Below are 22,190 nucleotides of genomic sequence, written 5' to 3' on the forward strand. Positions count from 1 at the left end.
ATAATTTTTTCTAAAAGTTTTTATTTTTTTACCTTTATAATTAATTTACTAGTCTAAAGCTGAAACAATTACCTTATGGCTACAGCTTTCACGAACAAGGTACCCTAATATATTAAAATCTTTTCAAGAACAGGGTGTCCTTAAGATACGCTAAATTCATAATTGTTAGTTAGTAACATACATGACATACTTTAATACATACATAAATAAATGCAAATCATCTGATTTGGTATTATATATATTTTTTTTTGGAATTGACCTTTGCTTTTCCATCCTTATACAGTCTACATGAAACATACTTTACTCGTTTAGAAAAGTTGTGCATGTGTTTAGTGTGATCAAATAATCATTACCTAGCATGATTGAAGGATATATTGTTTATGCTGATCTTATTGATTTTTGATTAGAAACAAAAGGTAAGGTTTTGTATGTTATCTTTTATCGAGAAGGAATTTTCATTTTCTTTTACAATGTTTCGCAAACATTGTGATATGATATAAAGTCGTAAAATAGATGTTATGTTAGGTTCTTCTCTAGCTATTATAATTTTCAAGTTGAGAGAAAATTACTTGCATTTACCCGTATGTTCTATTTCATTCCATGGCAGCTATATTGGTTGATTATCAGAGACCAAAAATACTAGAAATCCTAAAGATCATTCGACCCAAGTTTGGTTGATTTTAGTTTGGCTGATTTTAGTCCTGTGGTTAAAGAAAATAGTTTTGCAAAAGTTTCAATGACTGTCTAGGAATCAGAGCAGATGGACAGATGCACAGACCAGATTTCATAATGCCCCTCTTTTATCTTATATGGGGAATAATAAAACTGAACTTATATTAAGTGAAACATGTATAAATTGAAGTCTTCTGCAAAGCAGAGTGATACATTGCCTACACTTAGTTACATCAAATGTTTTTTAGTTAATTATCGAATGCCTATCCTATTTTAAGCCAATAATGGAAACATGAAAATTTTAGAGAGTTTCGACCAAAGAAAGTGACAAACCTTGATTGCCAGTTTCTGCTACCACTACTTTCAAGTCTTTGTATTTCAAACTACTATAATACTCCATATCTGCTACAGTTACTCTGGTTTCAAAGTCTCTTGGAATATACACTAAATGCTTTGGCGGAATATCTGAAAAGTATGAATGGATGCCTTCAGTTTCTTTGACTTCATTATTTTAGAAATAGGAATTTGTTTTGTGCTGTTTCTAAAAAAAAATAATGTCAAATAGTAGTTCATAATCATATTTTAAGAAACAATAATAGTATATATGTATGTATATACTTATGATGTGTTTTATATTTTGAATATTTTATATGTTTTAAACTTGTACTGTATTTTATCTACACACAATAATACTTGAAATTGATAATTTATATCTAAAATTTATTGTAATATATGATTCATATTTGATAAAATAATATTTATGACTTCAAGTTGTCATAGCTATTCAAACTGCATTATACAGTTATAATGCTTAACCTAATGTACATTTTACATTCATTTAAAGGAAATACAGGGGTTTAATTTTCCAGGGGGGGGGGTCTTCAATTCCCGCTTTGGAAAAATTGACCCTATGGTATTTTGACCCAAGGTTCAATTTTCAGTGGTTCAAAGTTCCATATGTCACTGGCTGAACATTGTAAACAAAACATGAAATTACATTCATAAATCAGTTTTTATTTTGACAAGTCTAGTATTGAATATGAATGGACAAAATAAGGATAACAATGATAAAGATAAATACGCTTTTACCATTTATATCCATTTTATTTGTTTTGTTTTCTATAGTAAATCATCTTAAATGAGAAGGGGCCTCAATGGCCGAGTGGTTTAAGTAGTTACTACTGTAATCACTAGCCAGTCAACACTGAGGTTGTGAGTTCGAACCCCGCTCGTGCGGGTGCACTTGACTCCAATCTTAATTGACTAGGATTGTCAGTTTTCTTATCGAAGGTCAGTGGTTTTCTCCGGGCACTCCGGCTTCCTCCACCAATAAAAACTGGCCGCCACGAAATAACCCAAAAGCGGTGCTTAAAAGTGGCGTTAAAACACCAAAAATCAAATCAAATCAATCTTAAATGAGAAGGTTTGATCTATTAATTTTGATAAACTACACCACTTTCCCAAAAATATATATTTTTGTAAAGTTTTAGTATGTTGTTCATATATAGTAACAGACTTTTTTTCTGAAGAAAAACCTTGTGCTGCCATTAGATGCAGGTAATTCATCTAATTGACTATACTACTACTGGCATGCATTACTAAGCTATACTTATTTTGGGCGCATTGCAATTGCAAAATCCAATCATTCATTTGTGCCACAAGGTTATATTTCATTTGCGCCAAAAAATAAAAACTACATTTGTGCCATTTTACGGAAAAGTTTAAATATTCATAACGACATTGCTATATCGTGAATAAGAATTCTTTTGAGAGTATCCCCCCTCTGGGTGATTAAGTGAGTACATATTCATTTCTAATATAAAACTGAGAATCACTTAGGTTTAAAATTATATAGTGTTCACATGTTTCAGGTGTCCAGGTGTCAAGATGGACATTGTCAATTTTGAGACAAACAGGCCTTTAGTTTTCTCAATTGAATTGCTTCATATTTTTCATGCCGGGGCTGTTTATGGGGTTTTCTCATTATTGAAGGCCATATGGTTGCTTATTATTGCTTACATCCCATTCATTTGAACCTTAGTGGATAGTTGTCTCATTGGCATGTAACCTCCTTATTTTTATATAGAGAAAATAGGTCTGAAATTCTTTATGGCCACTTATAGGTTATCTAATGTACATCATGCTTTCTTTTAGGTTTAATGGTCACGTTAATTTATAACAGAACTGTATTTTTTCATTGTTATGAAAAGTCACTTTAACTTAATATCAATGTTTAACGCTTTCATTATGGTTATGAAGACTAAATTTCGGATGAATATGTTTTATTATGAATAAAAAAACTGTGTTTTAAAGTTATTATTAAAAGTCTCATTTGAAAAAATCTATTGTTTTATAGTATTTACCTGTATTATTGGCGCAAATGAAAAAAAATATGGTTTGAGGAGCAAATGAAAGATTTTTTCAGCACAAATGATATGACAACTGGCGCAAAAGCAAAGCACCGCTTATTTTGCTACTGTAATCATGTATTTTTCTTCTGTAATAATGTATTTTTGATTCCATTAAATACACTAACACATGTTATTCAATATGTCCAGTTTTGATGAATAGTCAATATATATATAAAGAGCATGACAAAAAACATTTATTAATACAAAACTAATTCTATTGACTGCCATATTACATTATTCAGTGAAGCCCTACACAACTAAATCAATCAAATTGTTTAAAAAAAGGAAATCTAACAAGAAAACAATTTTAAACCAATCAGAAATTATTTCATAGAAGAGATAGCCTGTGAAATGTGATCACAATATTAAATAAAATGCTCCGGTGGGCGCAGCTTGATACGACCGCAGAGGTCGAACCCTGAACAGTTGGGGCAAGTATGGACACAACATTCAAGCTTGATACAGACCTGAATTTGGATTGTGATTAAATATTTGACACAGCATAGGTTTCTGACACAGAAAGAATGTGGTCTAAGAACTTAAAAATTTTTAATTTACCTATTCAAACCATATCATTATTATTTGTTTTATATATAAATCAGAAATAACCAATTTAAAATGGAAAATTTTAAAGATAAAAAAATGAAAAAAAAATCCCCCCCCCCAAAATTTTTTTGAACCCGCTTATGATTCATCACCCCCAAACTCAATTCCAGCCTTCCCTTTCTGGTATGGTACCTTGCAGAAAAATTCCATAGAGATCCATACACTTGAACACAAGTTATTGTCTGGAAACTAGAAAAATGCTTGTTTTTTGGCCCCTTTTTAGCCCTATATTCCATAACATTTATGGCAATTACCCCCAAACTCAAACCCAGCTTTCCCTCTGTGATATGGAACCTTGTAGTACAATTTCATAAAGATCCATTCACTTACACACAAGTTATTGTCCTTAAACTAGAATCAAAGCGTGAAAGCGCTGTAAAGGCAGTTAATTACAGGTTGTGTGTATTTTTAGTCCAGTTATATCATTATCTTGCATATTACAGTGTACTTATCAGAGGTGGCTTTCAGTATTTAAGATTTAGAGTTCTCTAATGATATTGAACAAGTTTTATGAATGTCATATTCTGAGCACTATATGAAGGCGATTGTTCTCACTTGTTTATGAACTAGTGCATTATGTCCAGTTTGTACCTTTTTTATCTATGTTTATAGTCAAATACTGTTTAAAATAGTTAGGCATTTTCTTTTTAGTAAAAAGTAAATGTTATCAACTGTATTTTATTCAACTTTGCAAATGTGGTTTGTTACTGGTAAGTATGGATGATAGTTGTTTCATTGGCAATCATAACACATCTCCTTATTTATATAATGATCTATATTCAACGACCTCAGGTTCCAAAAAAAATGTATGTAACTAAACTATGATGGGAAACCTTTGACTTCTTTCTTTTATATAAACTTTTGATTTGGTACCATAGAACTATGTAGAATAAATGTACATTGCAACATGTCAACTCTTTCAATGACAATACTTTTTTTAGAAACTATAACTCCAAGCAAAATTATATTTCCAAGTATAAAGTAATTTATGAATGAAAAAAGGAGTTCTTAATTAAGAAATAAACTGAATCGCTGAGCGCAGCTGGATACACCTGCAGAGGTCCAACCCTGAACAGTTGGGGCAAAAATGGACACAATATTCAAGCTTGATACAGGTCTGAATTTGGATTGTAATTAATTATTTGACATATTATAGTTTCTGAATAAATGTAGTCAAAGAACTTGAAATCGGTTATATGAATTGAATTTATATTCAATTAAAGATTTCTTGCTGTTGTGCAATACACTGTGCTGTTGCGAAATACTTAATAAATCTGTTGCCAGACTATAAACAAATAAAGTTCAATTTCTTCTCAATGTCATATTTGAAATTTATGAAAATCAATAGGGAGATTGCATTAATAGCTATAAATAATTCACAAAAGTTTCATGCGAACTGCTTACAGCATTTTTGAGTTGTTGTCCAAAAACTGGAAAATTCCCCCTTTTTAATGAATAAAACCCCATAACTCAGAAATGTAAAATCTAAAATTTATAAAATTCTAAAGGGAGCTAATGGATTGATAATTTAGTCTTAGATGCAAGATTTTTTTATCAGTTGTTAGTGGCTTTGAACTAGCTGTCAGTAACTGCGAGTACTCTCAGATCTGTACTTAGTGTCTTTTTGTTGTTTGGATGTACAGCTACCCGGCCACGTCCACTTGTATTTGTATTTATTCATCTGATGAGTTAAGCCTCTTTCAACTGATTTTTATAGTTTGTTCTTATATTGTACTGTTACACCACTGTCCCAGGTTAGGGGGAGGGTTGGGATCCCTCTAACATGTTTAACCCTGCCACATTCTGTATGTACATGTATGTGCCTGTCCCAAGTCAGGAGCCTGTAATTCAGTGGTTGTCTGTTTATGTGTTGCATATTTGTTATTCATTCATTTTTTGTACATAAATTAGGCCGTTAGTTTTCTTGTTTGAATTGTTTTACATTGTCATTTCGGGGCCTTTTATAGCTGACTGTGCGGTATGGGCTTTGCTCATTGTTGAAGGCCGTACTGTGACCTATAGCTGTTAATTTCTGTGTCATTTGGTCTCTTGTGGAGAGTTGTCTCATTGGCAATCATACCACATCTTCTTTTTTATATTCACATCAACAGATATAAACAATTCACCAAAGTCAAGGTGAGACAACAAAACTTAGTTGTAAGATCTCTGAAATTTTTTACACTGTACGAGTTTTTCTCATTGTTGGAGATTGTACGGTGACAGTAACACCTGTAACTGCTTAAACCCATTTTTTATGCAATTTGGTTCGATAAACTCACTGAATATCATACCACATCTCCTTATTTTTATATGCATTACAATTTACATGTGCATGTAATTGTAAATATATATGTATCAGAACAAAATTCATTGCGTCACTTTTATTTATGCATCCTTTGGCACAATACAAGTTCTAAAATTACACAACATAAAACAACTAAATGTTATTTCAGATGAAAGTTTTGTTTCAGTTCCATTCATAGGATTTATTAGAATTTTGTATGTTTTGCCAAGTCCAATAATTCGCTCTGTGTGCACGTGTTAATTGGAGACTTTTCTATCCCGTATAAGAGTTTTGGAACTTATTCTGTTTCTTTTTTTGAAAAAAGTTAGCAAACAAATCTTGCACATTTAAACCTTTGTCTGCCATCACACTGTCACCTGGATCACATAATTGAACTATTCTACATCTTTCAACTATTTCACAGTCACTGGTACAACCAACATATATGCATTAGAGACATAGTTGACTAAAGCACCAGGTGTCGAACATACAAGTATTTTCAGTGTTTCTGTTTTTATATGATTAAAAGGTTGCCTGAGCTCTAGGAGCTTTAGGTTTTATCACGGGATATTCTGTGCTATCAATAATAATCCAAGTTGTAGGAAACTTTAATTTGAAGTTGGATGGCGAAAAATACCTGACTAAACCACTAGATGGCCAAGTGTTAGCCTCACACCACTGTTTAGACATAAAAACAATCAATGTATACACAATATTCTTAACACTAGATTCAATCTAGAATCTAGACAGTTCAAAGTTGGTTGTGTAATGCCTCAATTTCATCAAAGTCATAAAAAAACTGATTTTCAACTGACACCCTATCAATTTAAAAATATATGTATCTCAAACAATGTGCTGCTGGACCAAGTGTGGTCAAAACAAATAAAAATTTAGTATACAACTCTAAACCGGTATAAAAATGCATGGCTGTGTCACGTGTCTTCATTTCAAAATTCTCTGCTGAAAACATAGGCATTGATGGTGTTTACGTAATAACATCTGTGAAGCTCAACATTAGCTCGGCAGTTGGTGGTGGACAGTCATAAACCCTTTCTGCAGTATGAATGACTTCTTCAGAAAAACCAACTTTACAATCAAAACTTTCCTCTAGATTTCTACTACAATATTCATCAAGTTTAGTTCTTTTGTTTTCACAGGAAACTGCCCTGATTTTTCTTTTTGCGGACAATTCAGTCTCTTGCTTGGTCCAGGAAAATAGGCTGGGAATGGCAGTAGACTTAAGTCTCTGTATGGTGGGTTTGCGCCCTGAAAAACAATGAAAAAGGTTATAAAACATTAGTTTTTTGATATTTAAATGAACTTCCATTAGCAATGTATACTTTGTACTTCCTGGAAAAATATTAACTAGATTTATTCATTACAATCTGGATAAAACTATGTTTGCCTGATTCAATGTATGTTATGTAAATCCAAAGGACAAACAATGAGAGACTTATGCAACAAACGTTCATTGTTTGTACCTAAATAACTATAATATAGATGAGAGCATGTCATTGTTTTGTTCCTGTTAACATTGTCATTGATATTTTTCAAGCAAGTCTAGGCATAGCTTATGCATTCCTGTCATTACTACATACGCATAATTACTGCTAAAATAATTCTCAGTATGATATACCTCTTGTAAGAAATCATTATAATTGTAGCAATCACCAAAAAATCTCAAACAGATCACATTGAATCGTAATCCAAAAAATTATGACGTCTTGAATTAACCACCCCCTTTTATTCTAAAACGATAATTGCGGTTGAAAACAGACTTTGGTTTATTCGCATGGCGATTACATCTATAACTATATATTTCAAAAAGAAAATAGAGTTTTACCATGAATAGTTTCCTGCACGTAGTCTTTTTCAGTAAAATATGCCTTGCAAACAACAGCTGATTGAGATGGACTCCACGATTTCATCGTGTTCTCGTCCAATCTGCGTATGGGCCATGGCGTTGATCCAACTTTTCCTTCTTTTTAAGTCATTTGGAAATGCATGTCCTCCTTTTAAATGACATCCAGGTACACAACAACAAGTACTTGGCATCGTTAATTAAAAATGTAACTATAATAGTTGCATAGTGCAGATCAGTGCAGAAACCGGAAGTTGAGGAACAGGATCGGCTACCATGGCGCCACCTATTCAGGAACGATAATTTGCTACTTTATATAACTGCCAAATAACAATAACGTTAGACGGGTTCACGTGCATAAACAGAAATGGGCTTTAAATTGTATAATATAATTCATGTTCAGTCGACCTTTAATTATTATATCAACTACTGAAATGATTTATAAACATCTAGATTGCAGATAACACTCGAAATTAACCCGACCTCTTTCCACCCGGAATTCAAATAATTCTAGTTTGTCAATCGGTTGACTGCTTATAATGCAAAATACAAATATATCAAAAGTTTTTAAAACTAACAAAATACAATGATCGTTTCTCTATTTCCCAATGTAAATGAAATGAAACAAAAAACATTTTATATCACAATAAGAAGAGGAGAGAATTCAACATTTCCGGATCTACTTGGAGCCTAATGACCCCCCACGTAGATAAGTTGGATATCGCGGAAGGAAAGATTAACCCGGCAACCAGAAAGGCATTAAAGCACTGCCTTTAAAAATGCTTGTTTTTTGCCCCTTTTTGGCCCCTAATTCCTAAAATTTTAAGGCAATTACTCCCAAAATCAATCCAAACATTCCCGTTGTGATATGGAACATTGCAGTACAATTTCACAGAGATCCATACACTTGAACACAAGTTATTGTCCTTAAACTAGAAAAATGCTTATTTTTGGCCCCTTATTCTTAAACGTTTTGGGCAATTACCCCCAAACTCACTTCCAGCTTTCCCTTTGTGATATGGAACCTTGTAGTACAATTTCAGAAAGATCCATAGACTAACACACAAGTTATTGTCACGAAATTAGAAAAATGCTTGTTTTTTGCCCCTTTTTTTGGCCCATAATTCCTAAAATTTTGAGGCAATTACCCCCAAAATCAATCCAAACATTACCTTTGAGATATGGAACATTGTGGTACAATGTCAGAAAGATCCATACACTAACACACAAGTTATGTCTGGAAGTTACGAAAATGCTTATTTTTGGCCCCTTTTTCCTGAACTGTTGGTACCATGACCCCCAAAATCAATCCCAACCTTCCTTTTGTGGTATTGAACGTTATGGTAAAATTTCATAGAGATCCATTCACTTAAACTAATGTTAGAGTGCGAAAACCAATGTTTCTACGGATGACGACGACGGACGACAACGACGCCAACGTCATACCAATATACGACCACAAAATTTTTATATTCGTATAAAAAGAAGAGAAAAAGAGGTGACAACATGATGACTTTTTCATTCTAGTAAGAATTTCAAATTTCCAAAATGGAAAAACAAGTTCAAATTAATGAATCTAAACATAAGCCTCAGGTTAGAGGTAAATTGATCTAAGCATACTTTAGTTAGTACATGATATCTGCAAAAATTGCCTTAAATCTGACGATCAAAGTCCCATAACTTTGGAAGGACAAATCAATTTTGAAGACTGAAAGTAGGATTTCTATGTATAATTTGAGACTTTTGTCGCAGGCCTGGGAGATAAACATACAAATATTTATATTTTTCACTTACCATATTCCATTCTTTCTTTACCATTGTCTTTCCTCCATTTGTCAATGTTTTTAAAATGCTATATAAAAACAAAGAAACTAGAATAAAACATGAGTTTTTACATTACAGCTGAAACTATTCACCAACTTAACTAGGGGCTGCTCGGAGTCTGAATAACTCCTGTGTCAAAAATATGCAGTATTGATATTCATCCTTCTCTATCAATTGTTTTTCTGTTAACAAACCATTTATTTACAAAAAATCGAGTTTAGAGTGTGCTCTTCTAAAAATCAAGACTAATACTTTAAAAGTTGTTTTTTTGTACAGGATCAACAAATGTGCACAGGCTAAACTCTCGTGCTTGCTTTACTGATTCGGACTGAATTCTATATTGAAATTCATTGCCATAAATGTCTTAACTAACCTGATCATGAAATCATAACATTGATCAATAAACTAGGAAAACAGGGGTTGAAACTTTTTTTGGCCAGACCAGAGACTAGAATTTTTAAACCATATGACTTAGCCAAGCTACACACTTAACCTAAAAATTCAAATGATCACTGAAATCAGGCAAAGCCATATGATACCTGTTAGACATATACATACTCCTTGCAACCAATCCAGTTTTGTTGTCTGCTCTATGGTCGGGTTGTTGTCTCTTTGACACCATCCCCATTTCCATTCTCAATTTTATTCAAATATTTTCAACAATGTTAAGTTACTCATGATGAGCAGATCAAATCATGAAAAAACTAAACCAGATCAATGGACCATGAAACTGAGGCCACGGTAAACAATTGATCATCATGAACATGAACTTCCTTTATATATATTATAGGTTATTTAAAGTGTGTTTACACCCTCTTCTAACATCAATTGGTTAATGACCTATATATGAAACTTTTGTTGCAGGTGAGACAAAACAGGACAACACAGTTCTTTTTTAAATATAAATTCAGAACTTTAACTGGTGATCTTTGACCAGGTTCATATAATTAACATATCAATTACCTGTAATACATCTGTGTCTCCAAACAGAACAATATAAACCTGTTTTAAGTATGTAGGATTTGTTCTTTCATAATCATCAACAGCAGCAAACATTGTCTTGGCAACAAAACATGGAGGATATCCTAACTTGCCTGTTCCCAAAGCAGGAAAAGCAATGGAAGTCATTTTCCTCTCTTCAGCTTCATTCATACATCTTATCATGATGTTCTTAAGAATCTATAACAAAAAATTTAAAACTTGCCTCAAATAATATTATGCTACAAATAGAGGTACAATGTCAATAGCAGCCATTATTTGACCCTTAAAATTACAAAAATAATAAAATTGCTCCTTGAACTCAAGTTTAATGGCAAATGATGAGGGCGATAATGATGATATAGTCAGGCTATTCAAATGCAGAAACTTTGTTGTGTAAGTCATATCTTATCAAATTTAGACTCCTATGAGCCTGAATCATTCACCTGGTAAAAATATGTAACATTAACAATCACTAGCAACAGTGGCATCCATCTTTCAAATACTATGACTCATTAGGTTTGATCGAGATCAACTTTAAGAATTTTTTAAACAAGAGTGCAAAACATTAGCTTTACTGATCATGATTGAATGTTATGTTGAAAGAGTCCAAGATTTTACTATAAACACCACATTAACCTTACATTATTAATGCTCTATGAAAAGGAGGTCAATTTAAAATGAACCCTATCTAAAGGACATATACAGTTAAAATCATTCTATACACAAATTAAAGTTAACCTATCTGAAAAACTGACCTAACCATGAAAACTTAATATTGACCAATGAACCCTAAAATGAGGTCATTGTCAGATATATGCTGCCAGACTTGTTCACCTTTAAATATCCAAAGATATGAAGTATCCATGTCCTCTACCTAATAAAAAATAAAGCTTTACACTGCAAAAAACTAGAGTTCATTTATCAGTAAAATACTGAAAATTAAAAAACAATATTTTCTAAACATTGCTCTCGCGGTACTAGTATTAAAGGAACCCCTGGAATTTCAAAACCTCTCGTTGTTCACCAACTTATTATGCAACTATGAATGAAGAAGATTTAGTGAGACTTTTTATAAATAAGAATGTTTTCTTTAATTGACTCAAGTTTCAATGCTTAACACTGCCAAATTGGTAAAATTAACAAATAAACTGTTGACATATAGACATATTTCGCCTATATGTAATTTACACTTGTAATTTTTGGGGCCCTTTATAGCTTGCTGTGCGGTGTGAGACAAGGATCCGTGTTGAAGACTGTGTTTTGACCTATAATGGTTTACTTTTATAAATTGTGACTTGGATGGAGAGTTGTCTCATTGGCACTCATACCACATCTTCTTATATCTAATACATGACAACTATGCAAACATCCAAAGTCAATAGACCATGACTGAGGGGGCAGGGCAAAATAACTTGCATTGAATTGAGATGTGCCAATTCTTACACAACTGCATACCAATTATCATTAAACTTCCACTAGTGGTTCACCATGAACTGACCTAATCACAAACTACTCTTTGTTGACGCTGCTGCCATTGCCGGTAACATCACGTCTAAGCTTAAGTCTCGTATTTTTTTACAAAAATTTGTGCACTAGATATATTTTCTATATAGTAACAAGTCTAAATTGAAAACAATGTTCAAACCTATGCACTGAGATATTGGTCAATAAATAATAATGATATTTTTTGCTAGAAATAGGGGCCTTATGGAACTTCTCCTTATTTAATTTTTATTAACATATATAGTTGGTCTGCCTATACAGAAGAAAAAGCAACTGAATCAGGGTTTGCTGAGTAATAATGATATTGTGCTTAACTATTATTAATAGGATTTGTGTAGCCTCATTAGGACATACAAGATTTGACAGTAGGAGTAAGCTATAGCTAAGAAACTCTGTTGTACTTTAAACTAAAACATGTGATTGAAATGAATGCTTTTAAAACAATTTGAAGCAGAAAAAAAAATGACTACAATTCTTCTGAATTAAAAACTAGAGACTCTCAAGAGCCTGTGTCGCTCACCTGATTCTACTTTGGTTTTGGAAATCATGTAAAAATAGATTAAAATCATAACAGATACCCTAATAATGAGTGAGGCCAAAATTGGTTTAATATTGGTCCTGTAATTTAATAAAAAATCCTGGTGGCCATCTTGAACAGTAAATCGGCAACAAAGTAGCAACAATTCATCAGCACCTCATAAGAAACATTTATGACATGTTTGGTTTCATTCCATTCAGTGCACCTCTAGAAGAAGCATTTGTATGTATTTCCCATAGGGTCTTATGTTAAAGGAAGTCCCCCCCGCTGGCGGCCATCTTGGATGAAGGATCAGCTTTAAAGTAACAACACTTAGTCAGCACCTCATAAGGAACATTCATGCCATGTTTGGAATCAATATATTCAGTACGTGGTTCTCTAAAATAAGACATTTGTATGTATTGTCCATAGGGTCCTTTGTTAAACATTGTCCCCCAGCTGGCGGCCATCTTGGATGATGGATCGGCTTCAAAGTAACAACACTTGGTCAGCGCTTCATAAGGAACATTCATGCCATGTTTAGTTTTATTCCATTCAGTGGTTCTTTAAAAGAAGACATATGTATGTATTTCCCATAGGGTCCTATGTTAAACTAAGTCCCCCGCTGGCGGCCATCTTGGATTATGGATCGGCTTCAAAGTAACAACACTTGGTCAGTACCTCGAAAGGAACATGCATGCCATGTTTGGTTTCATTCCATTTAGTAAGTTCTCTAAAAGAAGACATTTGTATGTATTTCCCATAGGGTCCTATGTTAAACTAAGTCCTCCACTGGCGGCCATCTTGGATTATGGATCGGCTTCAAAGTAACAACACTTGGTCAGCACCTCATAAAGAACATTCATGCAATGTTTGGTTTCATTCCATTCGGTGGTTCTCTAAAAGAAGACATTTGTATGTATTTCCCATAGGGTCCTATGTTAAACTAAGTCCCCCACTGGCTGCCATCTTGGATGATGGATCGGCTTCAAAGTAACAACACTTGGTCAGCACCTCATAAAGAACATTCATGCCATGTTTGGTTTCATTCCATTCTGGGGATCTCTAAAAGAAGACATTTGTATGTATTTCCCATAGGGTCCTATGTTAAACTAAGTCCCCAGCTTGCGGCCATCTTGGATTATGGATCGGCTTCAAAGTAACAACACTTGGTCAGAACCTCATAAGGAACATTCATGCCATGTTTGGTTTCATTCCATTCAGTTGTTCTCTAAAAGAAGACATTTGTATGTATTTCCCATAGGGTCCTATGTTAAACTAAGTCCCCTGCTGGCGGCCATCTTGGATGATGGATCGGCTACAAAGTAACAACACTTGGTCAGCACCTCATAAGGAACATTCATGCCATGTTTGGTTTCATTCCATTCAGTGGTTCTCTAAAGGAAGACATTTGTATGTATTTCCCATAGGGTCCTATGTTAAACTAAGTCCCCAGCTGGCGGCCATCTTGGATAATGGATCGGCTTCAAAGTAACAACACATGGTCAGCACCTCATAAGGAACATTCATGCCATGTTTGGTTTCATTCCTCAGTGGTTCTCTAAAAGAAGACATTTGTATGTATTTCCCATAGGGTCCTATGTTAAACTAAGTCCCCTACTGGCGGCCATCTTGGATGATGGATCGGCTACAAAGTAACAACACTTGGTCAGCACCTCATAAGGAACATTCATGCCATGTTTGGTTTCATTCCATTCAGTGGTTCTCTAAAAGAAGACATTTGTATGTATTTCCCATAGGGTCCTATGTTAAACTAAGTCCCCTACTGGCGGCCATCTTGGATGATGGATCGGCTACAAAGTAACAACACTTGGTCAGCACCTCATAAGGAACATTCATGCCATGTTTGGTTTCATTCCATTCAGTGGTTCTCTAAAATAAGACATTTGTATGTATTGTCCATAGGGTCCTTTGTTAAACATTGTCCCCCAGCTGGCGGCCATCTTGGATGATGGATTGGCTACAAAGTAACAATACTTGGTCAGCACCTTATAAGGAACATTCATGCCATGTTTGGTTTCATTCCATTCAGTGGTTCTCTAAAAGAAGACATTTGTAAATATTTCCCATAGGGTCCTATGTAAAACTAAGTCCCCCGCTGGCGGCCATCTTGGATTATGGATCGGCTTCAAAGTAACAACACTTGGTCAGCACCTCAAAAGGAACATTCATGCCATGTTTGGTTTCATTCGATTCAGTGGTTCTCTAGATGAAGTTCTAAATGTAAAAAGTTAATGACGACGACGGACGACGACGGATGACAAAGGATGACGGACGACGGACGCCAAGTGATGAGAAAAGCTCACTTGGCCCTTTGGGCCAGGTGAGCTAAAAAGTACAATGTACTTCTTATCAAAATATTTATTTTTTTGTGTGTGAGAATTTTAGCAAATTTACACTTTTGATGTAACACTTAAACAATTAACATGGAATAAAATTCAGAATGGAAATGGGGAATGTGTCAAAGAGACAACAACCCGACCATAGAGCAGACAACAGCCGAAGGCCACCAATGGGTCTTCAATGCAGCGAGAAACTCCCGCACCCGGAGGCGTCCTTCAGCTGGCCCCTAAACAAATATGTATACTAGTTCAGTGATAATGGACTTCATACTAAACTCCAAATTATACACAGGAAACTAAAATTAAAAATGATACAAGACTAACAAAGGCCAGAGGCTCCTGACTTGGGACAGGCGCAAAAATGAGGCGGGATTAAACATATTTTTTGAGATCTCAACCCTCCCCCTATACCTCTAGCCAATGTAGAAAAAACAAACGCACATTCTTTTACTATTCATTATTTGTCTTTTTAAAGACTGCTATGTGTCAATCAGATTGGTGAGATTCCCTAAAACATTTAACCAACTTACTTCAACAGAAATATTTCCATCAGAAACCCAGTACACATACAATGCCACATGAAAAATCTTTTTACATTTCATATTCCCTGGAGAAGTGATGGCAATTTCTCCAATATTGATGCCTTTTTTGTAGGTTTTATTACATTCGTCTTGAACAACATTACCAGCTATCTTCAGTAGTTTTTTGGACACAATCCCATTGCTCAGATCGAGTAGAGCACCAACAGAATTGACTAAGACATCAACCTAGAAAAAGGGAAGAATAATTTGTTATATACAATGATGCATATTTATAATGTCTAGATATGAAAAAAGTCAACATTCTAATGAAGGTGTCTAATTGTAACGAAATAAAAAGAGTACACATATAATATATAGACCAGAAAAACTTTGTTGACAAATTTGTTAGTTGAAATTAGATTTCAAACTAGGTTCAGTAACTCCGAGTACTCTTTGCCATTTTGCAAGGTATTTTTTATCCATACTATTCGATGACACAGGCTCATTACAACCCTTTTTCAGGTTGTCTAATGTAGTACTGTACCACCTGTTGCCAGATAAGCACAGGCACTTGTCTTCGAAAAAAAAAAATATACCTATATACTAGGGCTTCCAAAATTTTCTGATGGCAGCCGAACATTTTTCAAGGAAATATTTTTGACGGTCAATGATCAGCTGGATACTTAAATGTAACTGAGAGGAGGCATAATTTGATATATGTGTTTTAATAATGTCTAGTTAATAGATTAGTGTTATATGCAATAAAATTATTTACAACTGTGTTGTTTTCATCATTCTAAAAATAAATATCCTCGGTATTGTGTCATTTTTCTGTGTATTGTAACCATCAATCAGCTTCAGTACCTGACTCTTCTCATGTTTTTTTCTATTTATATAATCTTCTCTCTATGAGTAAAACACTTTGTAAATTAAGAACATCTTATTTTAAACTGTTGATGTTGGCTTTAATTGCAATTAAACTTGATCACCAATACACATGATACATTTCTTTTTTGTTTTGATTATCTGAACACGTGACTTTCACAACTGAAGTGTTATTTATAGATAACACTTAGGAGGCCCAATGAAGGAAAGTGTTTTACAAATGTTTTAGATAACAATTAAACTGTGTAAAATCTAATGAACAGTGATATAATGTTTTTCTTTGTACAATTTCCCAAAGCTGATTTAGAAAATAAGAAATAAATAAAAAACAGATACTCAGTTGATAATGAATTCAATGAATAACAACATGCTATTTTATGTATAAGCATATAACAACAATAAAATATCAAAAGAGCACAATGTTGACAAACACATGCAAGCAATAAATATGACAATGAACACATTGAAAAGAAATACAATTCACAGCACAAGATCAGAGTTCATTTAGTCTAATTTAAGATTTTACATTCATGAGCTTGCTAAATGCATTGGTCTGATAAACATGGCGGTTACGAACAGACTGCCATTGGCGGATAGCAGGAACAGGGTCGAAGTCCTTAACATCTACACCTACTAAGCTGATCCTCATAAGTTGATCCAAAGCATCAATACCTAGACTACACCGTAGTTTTGTCTTTATAATGTTCTGTCTTGAAAAACCCCTTTCACATTCAACACTTGAAACCAGCAATACACGTGAAACTTCCATTAGCGAAATTGCATTTGGGAACTGGTCTTTTCTGGAAATAATTGCAGTCAACAAACCGGCAAACAAAGTCCCTTGTAGTTGTAGAAAATCAAATACTTTAGTATGCCCCATTCTATTTGTAGTTCTTCTTTGTTGACTATACTATAATGGTCTCCAAGACACTCTAACTGTTGTTCACCATAGCGAGGAAGGTCACCAACACTACTAGGAAAGTTCGACTGTTCAAATATATAGAATGCTTTGAAAATTTTGCTGTCAGGAAATCAGTCACCAATATTGTCATGTATGATTTGGGCACATTGCACGGCTCTCGTCTTAAAATGAATATCACGTTGGTTACGCTTAAAGATGATAGTGTTGTAGCTATCAGATTGGTCTGTTGATTTGAAAAATTCAGCACATAATGGTCCAAATGAAGGAAGCTCAGTTTAATACTCAGCCTCTATTGCCATGAGAAAAGAGTCAAATAGTTGTTTTACGGTGGCATACGAAGAGTCACGTTTCTGAAGCGATTTACTTAGCTGATATATTTATCCAAACAGGTTGGATAAAAAGTAGAGCATGAAAAAGAACTTGTATGTTGTCATACTGTTGTGTAGAGAACTTGCCAGGATGTCGCTGTCACTCCGGTCACCTAGCATATTTACAATGTAAACGATAGAACGGCAGAGATTGTCTTAAGCGTTTCCCATAGAAAGCCAGCAGACTTTATGAATGTCAAGCGGATTTAACAATGGATCATCTATTATAAGTTGCCATGATCGTAGTTCGGCAAGGTTTGTGGTTGAACGTTTGTAATATGAATATACAGTACTAACAATGCTTTCCAAAAATTTAATGTCAGGAATTTCTTTTGCCGTGTCGACACAGGCTAATGCTAGATGATGAGCTACACAATGAACCTCTATTAAGTATGGAGGAGTGTCTTTTAAAAGCTGAGATACACCACCATGCTTTCCTATTATAACACGCCTACTTCTATTGTCGTACTCACTTGTCAGGCCTTTCAATTAGGTCAACCATAAATTCTTTCGTCTTTTCACAGCCAAATGGCACTGTTAATCTAGTATTGAAGGTAAGGGAGAGGGTTGAGCACTCAAAAACATTCTCTAGGTGTATGTCACAAGCAGGATACCTGAGGTCCATTGCTGTGTGCAATACCGGGTAATTGTTTTATTTTCTTTTGATGTTGGCTTAAAATCAAGACTTGGTTTTTTCTTTTGAAACATACTCACATTTCATTATCCAAGGACTTAAGGCTGATAACAAAATCAATATTAATACCAATTAGAGTTAATTTTTTAATTTTCTATTCATGAGCCTATAAACAATGTTTGAACTAGGTTTTCCCACTAGTTGTTTGAGTTGGCAAAGGCACTGGACATAAGGCAGGAAATGCTGCTGTTAAGGTTATACTAGCTTTAGTTTTATATTGCTTGTAAAATTAAATAAATTTGCAAATACAAAAATCCTGTCATAAAATAGTTGGACTGTGAATATGTATTAATATCCGACCTAGAAAAAAGTCTCGAAATAATCCAGAAGACATTAAAGATGCAAATGTAACATCTTCCTATAAAATTCAAGAAACTTGTTAATTTTTAAACACCAAACACTCAAAATTTCAAAGTAAAAAAAAAATTGATTTCTGCTAAACAAAATATTAACCTATCAATTATCATGATTATCAAGAAATATCTCACCTTGGTATCATAATCAAGTATGGAACCTTGTTCTACTAATACTTTTATTGACTGCTTTTCTTCTGTAACAAACAAGTAATAAAATAGTTACATGCCACCCCTTATGTAGAGAAGCCCATCATACTTAGCAAATTTGAAATTCCTGTCTTTTCATTACAAAATTCAACTGAAGAAAAAGTAGGAAAGCTCATTTACAACCTCCCAAAAATATAATTTGAATTTGAGATCAAGAATTTAAGAAATTGTAATCACAGATCAAAATGGTTGCCTAAAATTGTATAATTCGTTATCTCAGATTAAATTTGTGAAAAGGAATTTGAGGATTGAAAAGTATTCTAGACAATTGTGGATTCCAAAACACAATGCCTAACATTCAATCAGTAATCAAAGAAAGACTGGAATTGCAATTTACATAGTCATGGTCAGGAAAAGTAAACAATTCACCAAAAACTCTGAACTATCGCCTATACAAGACATCACACAATTTCGAACATTACCTTATCATACTTAATGATAAAGATTTAATTACACTGTCAAGATTCAGGACAATGAACCATAAGCTACTGATCGAAAATTGTAGATGGCAAAATATACCACGAGAACAGAGAAAGTGTCCATTGTGCAAAGTTGATATCAGTGATGAATACCACTATTTAATGGAATGTTACAGTATACAGACAGATAGAAATCTACTAATTGACAGGAAATACTTATCGAACTGTAATGTTTTATAATTTAAAGCAGAGAAAGTATCCATTGTGCAAAATTAATATTGGTGATGAATACCACTATTCAATGGAATGTAACAGTCTACGGACAGATAGAAAACTACTTATTTACAGGAAATACTTATCAAACAGTAAAGTTTTAAAATTTAAAGCTATCATGAATCAAAACAGCAATCAAAACTTCGAAAAAAATGTGCCAATTTATTCGAATTATAAATGACAAACTGGATTCTATCTGATGTTTAAATTTGGCTGTGCTGCTCTTGATACCTTAATTATAATGTAACTCATTTTATATGTTTCCTCAACAAATGTACAACCCAATGTAATGTAAAATAATATGTTTTTTCTTCATACCTTAGTTCAGCTTAGGTGATGTACCAGAACAAAATGATATATAATAAAATAGGAATAAGTTATCACAAGATTTCTGAAATTTGTGATCAGTTTTAATTCTTTACCACAGATTGTTTTATTTCATGATGTCAATTTAAAAAAATCATGATCAGAGATTAAAATAGTTAAAACTAATTTTTGTAATTTGTAAAAAAAAATGAATTAAAACATTTTTCACAGATTTTCAGATTAAATCTGTGGTAACAAATTCCCAAAATTGTGATGACGATTTCTAAAATTCTTGATAATTAATTTAATCCATTATCACAAATTATAAAAATTTATAAAATTTGTGATAAAAAAATTTTAAAATCTGTGACCATAGATCACAAAATATATAGAATTCAATTCCTATATATTCATTATCCCGAATTATACAACTCATGATAAAGATTTTATAAGTGATAAACAAATTTTAATTTGTGTTGATTTTTTAGATTCATTATCTCAAATTCAAATTATATTTATAAAAGAACCAGTCCTAAATGGATTTCTATACAAAAGACACATATTTGTTTTGTCAGAAATGTTGCCTATTTTTCGCTAAATTTTGGAATTTAGTGGGAGACATCGTTTAACTTTTTTAAATGTTAGGAATGATTTTCCTGCAAAATATGAGATGACAATTTGGGAAACACATTTTCTAGAACAATTATTAGATTTTCTCAATAGACCACTTTCGACTTATGTCCTTCACCAGAAAAGTTCATCAGTTTTGTGCGCCTTTGTGACGTCATTTACCAGATAGAGGGGATCGCCTGTATCCCTGCTCTATAAAAGTTCATCAAGCTTCTTTGTGATCGTCATTATGCAGGATAAACTAGATATAATATTTGTTCCGTAGGTACTTAATCACAATTCCATAATGAAATCAGTGCTGAATATCAATGATAAGAATTTAATTTGCCATATAATTCGTGCAATATAGCATTATCATTTTTTTTAACCTATTGCTCAACATAGGAACGGAAGTGACAACGCCCCTAAACGCATGAATGATGTTCACTAAAACCAAACTTTTTGACGGAAATGCAACGAACTTGAAAGTTGTCTATTGGCGTGGTCACACATATATATAATGTATTGATTTCAAAATACTCAGTGTAAGCTAGCTCATATGAAAATGATTATACAAGAACATTTTAAAATTGCCCAATAGAGATGGGCAAGTGTAACTTATTTTAGCATGTACCAGTAATACCAATATTCAATCAGGTTTTGACATAAATGAAAACTGTTGACCTTTTTTTTAATTTTTGCTTGGTGCACGTTCATCAGAGCTTCTCTATATTTACAAAAATTCTCAATTTTATCTCTCATTAATTCACAAAACAGGCACGTTAACCTGTTATATTTTATGATTTTTCTAAATTTTTCAAATTGATCTTCAACATATCTCAAAATCATATCATAAAAATGACAATACACTGTAAAACTGTATAGCCTCCCCTTGAAGACATATATTCACCTTGACATTGTAAAGGCTCTGCTGTAATAGGAAGCAAATGCTTATCAATCTTCAATTTGTCACATAGGTACTGGTCGAGACTATCAAAGTCGTCCACTGCACCAAAGCAATACACCACAACTGGACACTTCAATTTAGATCTGGAACTCCATAAACAAGACAACAATGTGAATGAGAACATTTTCCATTCCATGCTTGTTTTGTAGCTCAGCGATATCCCAAAACTTCTAAAACCACTTGTTTCTAAAGTGTTGATAACTTCTGCTGCTACTTTCTGATCAAGAGAATCAGAGTGACCTTTCAAATTTTTATCAAGAACAGTTAAAAGTAAACAGTGGCAGTTTAGGTTTTCTGGATCATACAGTCGTTCTACATCACCTTTCTGAAGCTTTTTCTCAGATGCTTTTGGGAGAAGTCTGTCAAGCCTTTCCTTGTTTAGACCTTAAATGGAAATATAGTAAAATAAATTAACATGATTGTTTGTTGTTTGGTTAATATCCACTGGCAAAAATTTTATGCATGTTCAAGACAAAATAATTTTTATATCTAATAGGACTAATATCAAATGCACTATACTGTTTAATAATAATGTAGGCCATAAAAATGATAAACTTGAAGAACACCATCAATTAACTATAGTCTGACAGTTTACGAAACCTGTTAAGAAAACAATTGTTCCAGATATTTTATGACTTTTC

At 33.4% G+C, this 22,190-nt stretch overlaps 1 protein-coding gene across 1 annotated transcript in view; it reads right to left on the minus strand.

Annotated features, from left to right (window-relative positions):
- Positions 1-112: 112 nt before the first annotated feature.
- The window catches only part of LOC127720795 (uncharacterized), a 35,140-nt gene continuing 13,062 nt past the window's right edge, over positions 113-22,190 (minus strand). Inside the window, exons 3-8 of the mRNA XM_052227547.1 lie at positions 18,901-18,962; positions 15,553-15,789; positions 10,622-10,837; positions 9,629-9,686; positions 1,006-1,137; positions 113-150 (exon numbers count right to left, since the gene is read on the minus strand). Of these exons, the coding sequence (XP_052083507.1) occupies positions 113-150; positions 1,006-1,137; positions 9,629-9,686; positions 10,622-10,837; positions 15,553-15,789; positions 18,901-18,962 (743 nt within the window). The remainder of the gene's footprint in view (positions 151-1,005; positions 1,138-9,628; positions 9,687-10,621; positions 10,838-15,552; positions 15,790-18,900; positions 18,963-22,190) is intronic.

Source organism: Mytilus californianus, unplaced genomic scaffold (genome assembly GCF_021869535.1).
Source record: "Mytilus californianus isolate M0D057914Y unplaced genomic scaffold, xbMytCali1.0.p SCAF_11, whole genome shotgun sequence".
Taxonomy (NCBI): domain Eukaryota; kingdom Metazoa; phylum Mollusca; class Bivalvia; order Mytilida; family Mytilidae; genus Mytilus; species Mytilus californianus.